Source organism: Branchiostoma lanceolatum, chromosome 10, assembly GCF_035083965.1.
Source record: "Branchiostoma lanceolatum isolate klBraLanc5 chromosome 10, klBraLanc5.hap2, whole genome shotgun sequence".
Lineage (NCBI taxonomy): Eukaryota > Metazoa > Chordata > Leptocardii > Amphioxiformes > Branchiostomatidae > Branchiostoma > Branchiostoma lanceolatum.
Window position 1 is genome coordinate 5,093,578 of NC_089731.1, and position 16,657 is coordinate 5,110,234.

The 16,657-nt window shown below is 44.1% G+C and overlaps 1 protein-coding gene across 1 annotated transcript; it reads left to right on the forward strand.

Moving 5' to 3' along the window:
- Positions 1-9,954: 9,954 nt before the first annotated feature.
- On the forward strand, positions 9,955-15,857 carry LOC136443137 (calcium-activated potassium channel subunit beta-2-like). The gene is made up of 5 exons (XM_066440222.1): positions 9,955-10,118; positions 10,941-11,148; positions 12,179-12,333; positions 12,957-13,085; positions 13,656-15,857. The coding sequence occupies exons 2-5, from the start codon at positions 10,953-10,955 to the stop codon at positions 13,962-13,964; spliced, it is 789 nt and encodes a 262-aa protein (XP_066296319.1). The 5' UTR covers positions 9,955-10,118; positions 10,941-10,952; the 3' UTR covers positions 13,965-15,857.
- Positions 15,858-16,657: the final 800 nt, after the last annotated feature.

Consider the following 16,657-nt stretch of genomic DNA (forward strand, 5'->3'; position numbering starts at 1 on the left):
TAGACAAACAACTTAACTAAAACAAATAACTAAGAAAATAAATGAAAATACAATAAATAAATAAATAGAGAAATAACCACTTAACGAAACCTTTGGACGTATCCCCTAACCCGAGAACCCCCCTCCCCCCGAAACTTTACTGTAAGTCGACTAAGCTCAATTTCATACCACACAACCTTACCTATGAGGGATGGAGACACACACAAAAAACAGGCGACAAAGAGCAAATAATATCATCGTTCTTTAATTCAAAACCTTTCCGCCTTAATCTACTTCCAAACCACAGACCAGGATCCTTTAGTCTGTATACCACCGTCTTGAACTAATCCAGTACTACAGACAATGCGCTCACACTAAACCCTCAATGGAACTACCCTGTGCCTCACTTAGGCTGTGTAACTGACATAACCACATTTCAACAACAGTTCTTCCGCCTACCTGCACCACCCCTCGCCCGACCGTGTGTGCAGCCTAGCCAAGACTTAACTAGTGAAAGCACCGGATATCGTGCGCCCATAAGTTCCAGGGCAGCGGTTTCGCCGGAACGAAACCTTGAGGCGAAGGGTAAAGGATGACGCCCACTGTGCCCTCCCTACCCAGAAGGACCCTGGCGCCCGACAGAGACTCCAAGACTGGCCGCCAAACTTTCGCCGGAACGAATTCCGGGACCACTAAGGTGCACTGAAACTTGCACTTCTTGAGGAACGCCAGTACCGAAGCTATCAGACAAATGGGTGGGAAGAGATACCCTTTACGGCCGTGAAAGTGCTGCCCCTGCGCCAAAGGCTGGGCAAAGAAGTTCACCCCCGCCGCTCCCGGCGTTGGAAACCGGGAAAAGAATGTCGACGTCTGGGCGTTTGACGGGAGAGCCATGCCATCTATGACATGTGGACCAAAGTGTCGCTCAATTATACTCCAAGCGGCCGGGGAGAGTTTAGCGTCCGAGGCTGCAAATGTCCTCGAAGGCCGGTCCGCCGGATTCTGTGCCGAGCGAACATGGTGTAGGTTTAACGTGCAATTACGCTCTATCGTCAGGTGAAAAATGCTTTTAAGAGTGTCAAAGATTGTCTTCGCTCTCCCACCTCCCGCCTTCCACGCATCTATCACTGTGCGACTATCCACGAAAGCATCCACTCGGGCGCCGACGACCTCACTCCCTGCCGCTTGCAGGACTCGATACAAGGCCAGGGCTTCCTTGCTTGGAATTCCCAAGGTTTTTTCATGAGGAAGCCACATATCCCCCACGATTACAGCTCCCGGGCTATCCACCTGAATCACTCCGCCCCACTTAGCCCCTGAGGCATCCGAGGCGATAGATACCACGACATGCCTCTCCTCTTTCCAAGGCCAATCATCCCCCCATTCATCCACAAAAGCCCAGTACTGAATCTCCTTGCGCAGATCTCCCACAATTCTGATCCGACCACCCTTCTTGATGGCCTTGCCAATTGCTGCATTACACTCCCTGGTGAACAACCGCGCTGCAGGGACGGCCAAAATGAACGACACCGCCTTTCCCACAAACCTCTGAAGGGTCTTTAAACCTACCGTCGAATCCGACAGGATATCTAGACGAAGAGACTTAAAACTCTGCTTCTTTTTGGTAGGAATGCCAAACGAACACGTCAGAGATCTTATCGTGTAACCTAAGAAAGTCAAACAGAGTGTTGGAATCAACACCGATTTCTCCAAACCAATGATATAACCTACTCTCACTAAAATAGATGTCATGATAAAGACGGCTGCCTCCGCTCGCTGGAAATTTTCCTGAGTTGAACACACCCCCCGCTGATCTTGGGCCCCTACAATCTGAAGTTGGCCAGCGTGTCTGTCGTCGATGTACTGAGTAACAGGCACACCCAGCGAGCGGATGTGGCCTGACGCTGCCAACCCTAACGTATTATATATGAAAGCACTCGCTTTGAATCCAAAGGGTAATGTATTGCAGACAAGCCAGAACCCCGCCCACTGAAAGCCTAGCAGCCTCCTTGAAGCGGGCTGGATAGCGACGTGGTCATAGCCCGATTTGTCATCGCATTTAGTCTGGAAAGTATTTGCCTCTACATACCTAGTGACCTCCACCAACTTGTCTAGAGCGAACGGTGAATCCTTAATAAAGAGATTCAAATACCTCTGATCGCAACATAGCCGCGGCTTCGTCGGCTCTACCGTAAGGGGCATCACTAAGTACGGAGGACTGACTTCACCTACCCTCCCCCATACCGACACTGCGCCCGTTTTAATCCTCTCCGTCAAGGTGGAGGTGATAAAACTAGCGAAAGGCTCACACGAGGAGTGATTAACAAACACCTGAGGAGTAGGGAAAGAGGCGTTAATTCGCTTCCCCTCAAAAGTGCCCTTGAACGGAGTGATAAATTTGTGTACGTCTACACCCTTGTCCACCCATTCTAACAACATATCCTTATGCGGATGATTCATTACAATCAATTCCCACTCAGCAGTATGACGACCTAACTGTGCCGCTATAAAATGATTCGGGTCTGGAAACTTGACGAGTTCCGCTCCCGCCCTCACAAATCCAGAAGCCACATCCTGCACACTAGGGGATTGGGGGTTGGAGTCGTCCCACGGCCGACCTTGGAAGTCGACAAACCGGATCTGCCGCTGTTTCGCTTCCTGCATTGCCTCCCTAGGATCGAACGGTTCCCGTAACTCCCAGTCGGGAAAGTGCCACTCTCGTCTAACGGAGTTCTGCCCACGGGGCTGCAATACAGTAAAATACGAGGACCCTTAATAATAAGATATACTAAGCTGAAACAACGACCGATCTCTATCCAACCAAGGTCAGCCCTGGGACGAACACACAACCCCTGGTTAGGGGCCTACCGAAGTAGAGGGTCGTTCAGAAACCCCGGTGCTCGAAGCAGGATTGAGAGGAAGGACGAGTCTAAGTAAACACATTTTAAAGACCTGAAACACCGCCCCCCAACGACCTAAGCAACAATGAGAATATAACCTATGAACCACAGCACAACCACCTGGATCCCACACCCTCGGTTACCATCCCAGTAGAGCTAATACCTACCCAGGAAATACTCGAAATGTTTTTAACGGGACAAACGAGAGACCTGGAAATCACTTGGGCAGACTAAACTGACGCTTTACGCGGAGAGGCGCGACAACACCACCACCAGGACTAGAAAAAAGGCCCACAACGATCAAAGGAACCCCAACAAACTTGAATGTCCCACCCTTCTGGCCAAGAATCTGAAAACCCCCTACACCTTAGAATGGCAGAACCGGACCCTCCACCAGGAATGAGCTGCCGCCTTTTGAACAACGCATCTGCTTGGAACACTTCGAGTGTTTGTAAAATTTCTTGCGTGTGTAACAATTTAACCCTTACGCTATATTCATACTACTACAAGTATAATAAGCAAAGACGGTTCGATACTGGATTCTGTGTCCCGGGAATGATATTTATTGTCAAGTACAAACAATAGGCAAAAGTTTACCCAATCACGAGAACATCAGTCGGCACTGGGAATTTCCTAGGACATTACATACATTCGGACATTGCGTTGTGTACTTTTAACATACTCACTTAGTCAGCCGTTCGGCACATAGACAGGCGCTGCTTCAAAATCAGGAAACATGCCACAGGCACTTACGCCAAGGAGGTTATAGAGGCCCTATAACCTCCTGGCTCCTTGCTTACACACAGGACGGCGTTCGTACTGACTCTGTTCTCTGACTGACTGACTACTCTAGGCTCAAGGCCTCTTTATCTCTCCCTAATCCGCTACGTATATTCTTTTGTTATTAATTAGCCAGACTTGTAATATCTTACACTTGTACGTGAGATGGTGTCGTCCAGCAAGCCCTATTGTCTTGCATATCAGTCTTGGCAGACGCATAATGAGGCTGGTTGACACTTCTAGTGTTAACAAGGATACAGGGACCAATACTATACTATGCATACAAGATCAAACGGAGATCAAGGAGATGCCTACACGCATACGTAATTTACAAGGCACAGACATATGCATATATAGCTCCTACAATGTACAATCACTATTGCTACATCTGCAAGGAACGCCTCTCTGAATTCTATGTGCGCTCTTAACAGATATTAAACGCGGCTGAACTGAGAGGTTTAAGTCAGAACTCTCCTATAATGCAGTAGAACTGAACCAAACCTCTTCATTATGTCCCCCAGTTTACTTCAGCAAAACACCGAACGTTCAATTTCAAAATATTCCTCTAATCCTTACTAATATAAAATAAACAGCGAAGGCTGACCCCCCTGCTAACTCCCTACGTGTTAACCTGGCTGAGGTCGCAAAAAACGGGCACCCAGCGGGTAACCAAAAATGTTCCTGACTCGAAAGGAAATCGTAACTAACAAAAATTCCCCTTCAGGAGACCAGAACCCTTACTTCCTGTAAACAGCAACAACCATAACACTATGAATTATCGAACCACAAGACCATTCCGTGTGCTCGCCTGTGGCTGAACTGAAACCATTGACACTGGTGCCCTAACTATGCTAAACGGCTGTCGGGGTTTCACTCTTGGGCTCGATACCCTGAAGAACATCAAATTCTCGAATTCGCTTGCTCTCTGTAAACTTTTAACCTCTTTAATGACACTGACAAAGACGTTTATTGCCTATTCATGCCCCAACACGGCTAAATGTAATACAATATGACGAGGATACAAAGAAAAATACGATATGCTTTACCTATGCTTTACCCGCTTCTTCTCTCTTCTTGAAACATTTGTAAACAAATTCACAGAGTTTATTCATTACATCGTAATTGGCTGTTGACATTACATGCGCGAACATTTCCTCCTTTGTTAAACGTACATAACTTTGGTCTAGCACCATGGCACTAACACGAGAATAGCGTGTATCTTTAATAAGAAAGCATTCTAGAATAAAGTGTACTTCAATTTCTATATATTTCTCACTACAAAATTTTATACAGACTGACACTAGGAGGAGTCCGATTATAGCTCCCTCTTCAAACTGTAAAAAGTGATCTCTAATCCCTAGCTTAGTCAAGGCGCGGCGAAAGTTAAATTTTATTTTTTTATTTTTTTTTTTGATAACAAGGTATTTGCCTTTTTCCTATGTACGTTTAAATAATTTGTGGGTTCTCAACTGTTACCTTGGCTCTGTTTTTTGCCATAGGAGTAGTTCTGAGTAAACACTTTTAACAAAGATATCACGTAGTCTTTGTTTTACTTCAAACTGAGCAGATGATAAATTACTACAGCTACCACCGTAACCTAAGAAGACAAAACACCAGTAACACAGAACGAACCACAACATTTTCCTTTCACGTGGTCAAAATTTTAATAGCGATATCTTGAACACTCACAGTCCGGGCCGGTCCATCAAACAGGGTCTCAGAATCAAACAGAATCCAAATGCGAACAAATTTCATCTTTCCTTACCATCACATCACATCACATCACATCACTATGAAACGAAATAAAACCAAAGAAAAGAAAAAGCTGTCACTGGTCTCGCAATAAAGAAATACAAACAAAACAAAATGCGTTTCTTACACAGGCAAACACACGTTCACAACAATGATTGCCAAATTCATCTCAACGAAATTCATCTCATCGCACTCCACATCCTCGAAATTCATAATCAAAATTCACCTCATCGAAACACCTTTAACGAATTTCACATCATCGAAGATCACATCAAACGAAATTCACATCGATGACATCAGAACAGCAAAATTCACAACATAGAAGTTCACTTCATAGAACCTCCTAACCTCAAACTCACATCCTCGAAATTCCCCCCGACGAAATGCACTTCGACGAAATTCACAGTAAATAACTTCACTTGAATTCACATTTCACATCGTGGAAACTTACAACATGGAATTCGAAACTCACAACATTGAAGCTCAAAACATTGAAATTCGCATAGACGCAGTCACAACCAATGAATTCACAACATAGAATTCATTGCATAGGAAGTCACATCCTCGCAACTCACATTGTCGAACATTACATCGACGAAATTCAAATCATACAAATTCACCTCAACCAAATTTCACAACAAAACTCACATCAACAAAAATCACATCAACGAAAATTCATATGGACGAAATCAAAATCATATAAATTCACAACCCAGAACTTCACTTCAAAGAGCAAACACCTCCTAGAAATTTACAAACAAGACACTCCCCTTTAAAGAAGATTGTACATGGCGCCCCTGCCCCTACCGCGAGCCCCGCTGCGCCCAACCCACGGCCGTCGAATAGGACCACCCCGCCCCACAAAGGGGCAATCCACCTTCTGATGCCCCGGTTGGCCACAACCAAAACACAGACCATCAAAAGCCGCAAAGTTATTCCTCCTGTTCACCTGAGCCGGGGTAAACTGGTGAGGAACAAGCTGATGGGGCGGCGGCTGGGGTTGGTACATCTGATGAACCGGTACCTGCTGCGGGTAAAACTGTGTGCCAAACTGCTGGGCCGGAGGGAACTGAGGTGGAGGGAACTGAGGTGGAGGGAACTGAGGCGGCGGGATCAGGAACTGCTGCGAAAGTGGCAACTGAGGCGGTGCAAACTGGTGAGGAGGTGGCTGACCATACCCTTGCTGTGGCGGCGGATGTAGATTAACAGCTGCGAACTTTTTAGCGACGTCCTCGTCCTCCTTCGGACCCAAAGCGCGTAACACCATTTTACCCAAACTGGGGTGTTGTGCATAAGCTTTAGCCTCGTACAACGTGGCCCTAAAGGTGGGAAGCTCCGCGTGATTTAGCTCTCTGGCCTTCTCCTCCAAGAATGCTAGGGACGAAAGAAGGCGAGCAGCAGAAAACAAGGGCGGTGGCACCCTAGCCTGCTCCACTACCTGGAACTTGGCTTCTTCCATCCGTTCCCTTTGCTTCTGCTCCGACAGATCCAGCAGCTGTTTTTGCAGCAGCTGAACTGCCTGAAAGGAAAAGAAAAAACACATAATGCACCCTCTCGGAGTCAGAACGTCTCTTCACTAGAATCCACACACGCATAAATAGCTAATGCAAGGATACCTTTTACTCAACGCACATAAACACTTCAATCAAAACCAACCCAACCACACAAGGCAAAGCAGCTAAGTCAAGGGTACTCTCCGCTCAAAACACTGAAACTAACCCGTACCCACCACAGACACACAACCTTACTCACTGATCTTGCAACTACACTAAAAGGAAATAACATCGTTGCCACCAAACAAGGCTGAGCTGATATGAGGATACGTTTCGCTCACCACACTTAACCTAAAAACTTAAAAGCCCAGATTACCAACCAACACTACAAATACTTGCTCCCCACTATAACCCTGGAAACAAAGAAAACAGCTCACAACAAACCTTCACTACAAAATCTGCCTCCAACTGCCGAGTGTACCTCAAAATAACCACAAAAATCACTATAACATAAAACAGCTGAGTCAAGCAAATCGACCGCTCGCAACTCGAACCATACAATCGAGGAACAACACCACAGTAACAACAATCACTACAATATAGACCGTTGCAGCGAGAAATCCGTTCGCCCACAACCTCAAAATACAAGTGCCGAGACCACATCAATACAACAATCAAAATACAAGCGAAATAGCTGAGGCGTGAAAAACGTCCGCTCAAAACTCTAACAGCAAAATTAAACTGAAGAGAACACGACAGTAATAACAACAATACCACATAAACAGCTGAGTCCAGAAAACCGTTCGCTCATGTCCACTCTACCACCACAACTGAAGAAAACACATCAATAAACAAACAACACGCCAAAATCAACTGAAGCGAGCCAAACTACCCGCTCACCCCTCCACCCCGAGTGAAGAAAACACATCCATAAAAACAATCAAAACAAGACCAAGAGCTGAAGAGCAGCCAACACTTAACACAATGGATACAACCTAAACTGAGGAGGGAAACGCGTCCGCTCACACCTCTAACAACACTACAACCGACAAAGACACCTTATAATACAAACGCTCATTACACCTAAGACAGCTACGGCGAGAAAAAACCGCTCGCTCACCATTCTAGAAACATTACAACTGAAGAGAAGAAATTACTACCAACAATCCTTACACCTAAAGAGCTGCGGCGGGAAAAGAAAAAACCGTTCGCTCAGAAACCTAGTAACACTACAAACTGAAGAGAACAAATTACTACCAACAATCGTAACACATAAACAGCTGTGACGAAAAACCCGCTCGCTCACAATTCCAATAGCAATACAACTGTCGAGAACACATTAGTAAACAACAATCACCACAAACAACCAGCTTAGGCGAAGAAACCAATCGCTCACAACTCTTATTGCAATACAAATGAAAAGAACACAATACTACCGCCCAACAATTACCCACACCACAACTTAGGCGAGAAAAACCGTTCGCTCACAACCCTAACAGCAATACATCTGAAGAGAACACATTACTACAAGGAGGTTTTAACCATCATCACAAACACAAACAGCTTAGGCGAGGAAACCGTTCGCTCACAGCTCTAATAATAAAATACAACTGAAGAGAACAAATCACTACCAACAATCATTACCAACAAAACAGCTTAGGCGAGGAAACCTTTCGCTCACAGCTCTACTAATAAAACACAACTGAAGAAAACAAATTACTACCAACAATCATTACACGCACAAACAGCTTAGGCGAGGAGACCGTTCGCTCACAGCTCTATAGCAATATCATTGAAGATAACAAACTACTACAAACAACCATTACAAACATAAAACAGCCTAGGCGAGGAAACCTTTCGCTCACAGCTTCTAATAATAACATAAAACTGAAGAGAACACATTACTACCAACAATCATTACAAACATAAACAGCTACGCTAGAGAACTGTTCACTCACCACTCTATATCAATACCACTGAAGAGCCCACAATAGTACCAACACTACAAACACAAAACATCTTAGACGAGAAAGCCGATCGCTCACCGCTCTAATAGCAACAGAACTGAAGAGAACACATTACTACAAATAATCAACACAAACAAAAAACAGCTTAGGTGAGAAAAACTGTTCGCTCACAAGTCTAGAAACAATACAAATGACGAGAACAAAATTATTACAAAGAATCATCACCAATACAAACCTCCTAAGCGAGAAAAGCGTTTGCTCAAAGCCCTAGAAGTTCCGGTGACAAAAAATCTAAATTTCTAAGGATCTGACTTCCCCAAGCTGATGCTCCCGTTTCTCGGAGCGGTCCAGAACTCAGCTGTGGAAGTCACACCAAAGAAACTTCTTCCCGAAACCTCCCCAGCTCCGAGCCAAGACTTTCTCTCTAAACTAACTTAACTAACAAGCACACACACACACAAAAAAACAAACATCACCACACCCCTCGTGTTACTTTTCCTACCTCTTGCAAAGTGTCGGCTTGCTCCTGTTGAACTGGCGGGGGCTGAGGTGCCACGTGAAGCCCTTGACCCGGCTGAGCAGGGACCGGGTTCACTGGAACTGCCGGCAGGACCGGGCCGGGTCCAGCAGGCTGAGCGAGGGCTGGAACCTGAGCCGCCGGGACCGGAACGGGGACCGGAACGGGGACCGGAGCGGGAACCGCCGGTAAACCCACAAGACCAGGAACGACCTGTCCTGCAACCGGAATCACGCCAGCGGGAGCCAGAGGAGCGGCGACCGCGGGCACGGCAGCCGCGGGCACGGGCACGGGAGCAGCCGGGACGGGTGCCGCCGGCACAGGAGCAGGAAGCCGTGGGCGAATCATGATGGAGATGGAGCTGCCCCTCCCGCAACCCAGACAGCAGCGTAGGTCAAAAGAGGGGGAAATGCGTCTTTCTGATGCTTATATAGGATTTTGCTGAGTTGGGAATGTTCAGGTGTGTCGTGAGGTCACGTGGACTGCTCCCGACCAGGTGTCGCCTCTCTGGGACGCGAAACCAGGTCAGGACCGTCCACGCACCTCACTTAGAATATTGTTGGCAAAGCTACCAGACTACTTTTCGAGTCTGACCTTTGACCGTAACCAGGGCAACAGGTGTCGTCATCGCCCGGTAAAGTGGGTGTGAAGAGCAGCGCCGTAGCCTGACGACTCGTCACACAGAACACAGATCTCTCCACCTTTCCTGAGTGTCTATTGTGACCCAACAGTAAGTAAGCTTAATGGTTATCATACAATTTCCAACTACATGTTCTTGGAAACGTAAACAGTGGTTTAGTGGCTCTATCACTATAGAACGTCAGAAAAAGCGTGCCACGGAATATGTGTGCTTATGATTCAATGAATTCTCTTGGGGACGTGATTTCTACATCAATCAATATCTATTTTGTTTGTGACGCCGGTTAAAGGCTTGAGATAGTCTGAGTGAAAGAAAACAAATTGAAGTGAGGGCGGTCTATATGTCAGAGGGGAACTCAGGACACGTTGGGAATGGGGGCAAGTGTATTTATCCTTGTCACTCATGCGTACTGTACTGGAAAGAACTCGAGACCCAAATACAAAGTACGACACCTAAGCCCGTTGTTTCCAAGAAAACGTGTTGTCCAGTTTGTTAAGTAGAGGCTATGACTAAAAACAATCGTAGCAACATCGTTTTACTTACAAAGTATTCGATGGAATAGCCTGAAAGTATAATGTTAGGCATGGAGGTCAGCAAAATTAAGGTCCCTGTCACATGCAGCAGAATGGGGACATTCTTTCATTGGAAACTCTCCCATGAGATTGATCTGTTTCTTGTTTTGTAAAATATTGTGGTCGATTCTTGTCGACGGCCGGTTCCTACACAGTGTCTCTGAAAATCCTACCATAAAGAACCGCACAAGTTCCTTACTGCTAAGGACTCGATAGCATGTTAACAGAATTAAGCTCGACTAATCCTCTGAAAGAACAGGTTTCTCTACAACATGTTTTGTTGACATGAGATATAGGATTACTATTCAAATGCTGAGGACCCTTCCTTCTCTCTCAACAGCAGCGCTTCAAGATGTCCGACGAAAGGAGTAAAACGATTGCCAAGTTCAATATGTGCCGATGTTTGATTTTCTTTGGCCTGACCATGGTGGCATGCGCCGCGGTGGCCCTCATTGTCTGTGGGGTCGTCATCGTCAAACCGGTCGTGGAGACGAAGTCTCTTGAGTTTCAGAAGGCAACCTGCACCACAACAAGGGGTTACCTCACTGGTGAGTTCCTCAGTGTTACGTACATGATAAACAATAATTAGCCCACTCGTAGATTCGAGTACGCGAATACAGTGTGAAAGCTGAAGGCCCCTGGCTTGCAAACAGTTTTCGTCTCTACATTGTCCCGATTTGCATAACAATGCCCAAACGGATTTTGTTTACGTCTCAGGGCCCTTCACCTTTGACACTGCACATACTGTACTCGAATCTGCGAGTGGGCTTATGGCATTATGTTGTTCAACATAAAGATCTGATTTTTTTGTTTGGTAAAAATAAGTACTTATGGCTGCGCATTTAATTCTAGTAGTACGGATATTCCCCAGTTACAAATACGTAACAAAAACATCATAGCATTCGAGATCGTCTGAAAAGTGAGCTTGGTAAAGTCTTAAGTGCTATGTGTTATGACTGTGCATTGTATTTTAGTATGAATATTTTCAAGCTACAAATACATAACAGTAACCTTTATGATAGTGTTTGAGGTCGGATGAGAAGTGACCTTGGTTCCAGTGAAGGCTGCAACCATTCAGTAATGAAACAATAAACTAGAAAGGCCGTCATTTACTCCTGAGCAAATACAGGATGTTTCGCCCATACCTATGGGCTCAACATAAAAACACAGTTCCTTTGTAAAGTTTCCCTGCTTCAAAGATTTTAACAAAAATGCTCCTGCAGTACCAGAGCAATCTGCTAGGAGGCCAGAAAAATACCACCTCTTCCTTACATCAAAAGCTATCTGCCACAAAAATGACATTACCATGTAAAGGAAAAAAGATACAAAAACCAGATGCTCTGCTGCAGTACCGGAGTCACACGCCAAAGGGCCCATAATCGACCATATTGGCAATAAACGTGTGTGATTTGGAAAGAGGAGATATGAATTCATATAAACCATGCTTGAGAGAAACTTCTTTTTATATCACTTGCATTGTAATTAGGAAAAATCACTTGGCGAAGGTATGAGGTCGTGGAACTCTAGTATCTCCCTGTCCTTCGGTCACCTCATTATGCCAACATTTCCTTGGTTCAGGGAAGTGGATCGATTGTAGCTGTGGCAAGAACTGCAATTCCGCCTACCCCTGTCTGCGCATCCTGGTGACACACGGCGGTCAGGACAACGGCACATACAGCGGCGTCATCTTCGACACCGAGCAGAGGTTGAACAGCGATGGGCACCTCGCCGAGGTAAATCCAATTCAGTTTATTAAAATCAACCTCGCAGCATGAAATGCAAGCCGAATTGCGATCTTTACGCCATAGTACACTACATGAGAAACATCAACATTACACAAAAACAAAACATAATAGTATGTAACATATCAGCGACGAAGGTATACATACGTACATAGCTATAAGCAAAAATCACAAGAACCTCTTCACAAGTAAATCAACAGTAGCAGTGTGTCTGAGTTGACCTGTTATACAGGCGTATGGCCCAGTGGAACAAATTTTTTTAAGTCTTTGTGTGAACTAGACAAGACCTGTTAGGTTAGGTGCTTCCCTTTTGACCTCGCACATTCGCAGTTAAAATCGTGAACTGGCTTATTTGCCGTGATCTGCAGTAATGTGGTCGGATCTACCACAGCTGTACAGAAATAGTTGTAACACCGCCATAACACTATCATTCTTATGGTTTTAGCCTCGAGTTTTGTGTGACACGTGTCCTTCCAGAAACACTGGTCCAAGTTTTTCTGGTGAAACGTTCAATATGAATTATGTTATGCTTAACGTAGGATTGATATGAAATTACTTGTCGTTACAAACAAGAATGGAAGAGAAGTATGGCCTTAATTGATATTTTCTTACAGGATTCCCAGTGTGTGACCGCGCCTTGCGTCCGCAACAGGGGTACAAACATGGGCGATGTCAAGGCCTTCAACGACACCTATGGAGTTGGGGAAACCTACGGCTGTCTGTACCACCCAGACGACACCTCGGTCAGTACTATTAGTAATCTACAGATGTATTGATACACTAGAACAGGCGTTAGAGCTTATCGTGACAGTCTGCAGTTAGGAGTAACTAAAAGAAATGTCAGTTCATTTTTAGGGCCAAGGGACAACCGGCTTTCCAGAAGGACCCGTCGACTTTATTTAACGTACATGTATGATCAGGTAGAACCTATGTTGTCTTGCATCAAATATTTGTACTGCGCATTTTATAAGTTAATTGTCAAATACTAGTTTAAATATAGTGTATGCATATAATTTTGAATGTTAGTGATGTTTCTCTTCATTGATATTTGCCACTCTTAAGTGGTTTTCATCGTTGGATAATTATGTATTGTGCAATATAATTTAATGTGCCTTTATTCGTATCATAATTCGTATCATAATTCGTATCATAATGACAAAGCTTTATCATACAGCAAAGAAGCAAACTTTGCTTGTTCAACACATCAACTATGCTCTTAGGGTGTTAGAGAATCCAGAGTCTTATGAGTATACAAGAGTACCTATCTAGGGATATGTAGTTTTAAAAATTATCTTGTTTTCCTTATGTTACAGAAAGTCATCCTGAAGAGGCTCTTCACGTGGGACGCCATGTTCCATTCCATGCTGTGGCCTTGCATCGCGTTCTTCCTCTTCACCGTCCTCACCGTGTTTTTCTGCTATCAGTGCTACAAGGCCGGTAAGAAGATGTCGTCCCTGCCGATAACAGTCGTCCCGGGCGCCCCGGCTGCACAGCCCGGATACTTTATACCACCACAGGGGGGACAAGCGCATGCGCCGTACCCTCAGGTAATGCCGATGCAGCAACAAGACCCGTACAAGACCGCCTACGCCCCAGACAACAAGGGATATACGTACAATTAGACATGCAAATCTCATACAAACAGGTTAACTCACTATCACTGCGCAACGTTTCATCTTTAAGCACGTCTGCGTAAAGGCTGTTTTTTTTTTCTCTCCAACCAACTGCAAGAACGTGAAATTTATTTTCTACAGCTACAATAAGACATGCAAATCTCTTACAAAGGGTACCTAACTATCACTGCGCAACATTTTATCTTTAAACACGTCTGCGCAAAGGCTGCTTTTTTCTTTAATGAAAGTTTTACGTGATGCTTAAAGATCAGTTTTCATGTAGTGTATTTCTCTCCAACCAACTAGAATAGCGTGAAATATGTTTTCCAAAGATACAATAAGACATGCAAATCTCTTACCAACAGGTTACCTAACTATCACTGCGCAAAATTTAATCTTTAAGCGCGTCTTAAAGCATGCATAGAGGTTGACTTTTTATGAAAGTTTTACATATGCTTCGTTAAGCATATGTCTCTCCAACCGACTGGAAGAACGTAAAATAAGTGAGTTTTTTTTACCAAATCTAGGTGACATAGAAAGGTATGGTGTCTGTTATAACCCAGGGCAACTATGTTATAAGGCTTAAGAAACAATGTTCTAAAATATATGACCATATTTAAGAAGTACGTCACTGACACCAGTGCTAAAAGGAGCTGTTAATTTTTAAGATAGCCGAAAGAGGTAGACGGTTTATGTAGATCAGTATTCGTAAATTCACATATTTTCTGATATCAGTGCTACAAGGAACTGTTGTATTTTAGCAACCCCGACATTAAAATGGGAAACAATTGTACAATCTGTATTTTTGAGTGTACTCAAGAAGAACTCTACTAATACTTAAATTACGGTTTGTAATTTAGTCCTAACTACATTAAAAGGTGACTAAGGAACAATGCAGGATATTCGAAAAACCTGTCTTTAAAAGTACAAAATTAATGATCTTAAAGAGCGATACTAGTTTTGTCTTAGAGCTACGAACACACTGCCATGTTAGAGGCATCGGGTATTAATTATGAAGTGGAAACATCATGCCTCAGTACTTCTTATGCATCAGCATGTAAAATTGTTATGAAATTGATCAAGGGCTATTCATATCTATCAGGGATCTGTAGACTTGTTGATGAGCACGTCATAATTTCTACCATTTTGCAACAACTTTCCTACCAGTAGTTGATTGATTGATTATAGTTTTCGAAAAATCAACACGTAACCAAGTATTGCAAAATACCTATCGTCTGTCTAATCTTTACGAACCATGAGGACAAGGGCATGTATATAATATTCATTTTATAACATATATTGTATGTAACGTTTGTTATTCCATTTTCTTCCTACAATCGAAGTGCTTTCTGTGAACCAACAACATCTATAGCATACCAACTATATCGTTGTAATGCGAATATTCCTCACTTCAAAGAATTTCAAGTATAGAATATTCTAGATGCACATGTATTATTCAAAATGTTCATAATTATCACTGGTGCCTTTGAAGGACGTTTCTTATAATGTTTTCTTAGTAGGAAAATATAGTCAAGTTCAAGTGGATATTATTTATTTTTCACACCTATGCATCTGTTTTAGACATATCACAAAACATGATGATTGTCCATCGGTAATAGAAGCACTAACACTTTGTAATACTGTATATGATATTGCAATTGTTTTATTGTTGCATTTGGTCGTATGATACATGTATAAAAGGGCGACCACTAATGATAATTGGCGTAAAATTTCTGACTTACAAATTATGCAATTGCATTAAGTGTATAATTATGTTGAGAGTTGTTTCTTAGACTTTTGTACCAATGTGACTTTTTGTTGGCATGCAATGGAAATAAATGGTGATATGGCGTTATACCAGCCGGGTGCGTAGAGCTGTTGTCGCTACACTTGAACATGGGATTTATGGCGCAAGGTTTGTTAATTCTCTACTATCAAAACCGTTTAATACTCTAATCCATCATAGAAAGCGTGCTCCAAAGTAAATGTAGCCGCATAGCTTTTTTTGAGCATGCGGGGAAGTGGGTTGTTATCCTCTGTGTCTAGACCATGGAATTGGAAGGCAGAGCCCAACCCTCTCTTTCCACCGCCTTTTACCGTCCCAACCAAAGTGGGGTACCCATTTTTACGCATGGGCGGAGGGAGTAAAACTGTATGCCTTTCCCATGGACACAATGGGGGGGGGGGGGGGGTCGTGTGTCGTAACGGCAGAGCGTTCGGCTCAGAACCAAGAGGTTCCGAGTTCGAATCCTGTCGTGTCACCGATCTTGTGCCCCTGGGAAAGGCATTTTACACGACTTTCCTCACTCTACCCAGGTGAAAATGGGTACCTGACTTCGGTTGGGGAAGGTCGTATTGAGGTCACCTGGTGGCGCCGAATGGCAGCCGCCCAGACCCTTGCGACAAATCCACAAAATGCAAGTGTGGATAGATTAGGTATATGTTGTGTATTATGTGAAACATGTAAACCCTGCATCAATTCAGCGCTAGAAAGGCTGCCATTGCGGGTAATTTCTGACCAATAAAAAAAATGTAGAGCCCGGAATCGAACCCGTGACCTCTCGATCTCTAAGTGTCCGCAAGCCTAGACACTTAGCAACACCGGTCAGACATTCACCATGTATACTTCAACCGTTCCGCTACTGAGATATCGTACTATAGGTCACACTGACATGTAAACATACTTAAGTAAAGAGAGACGG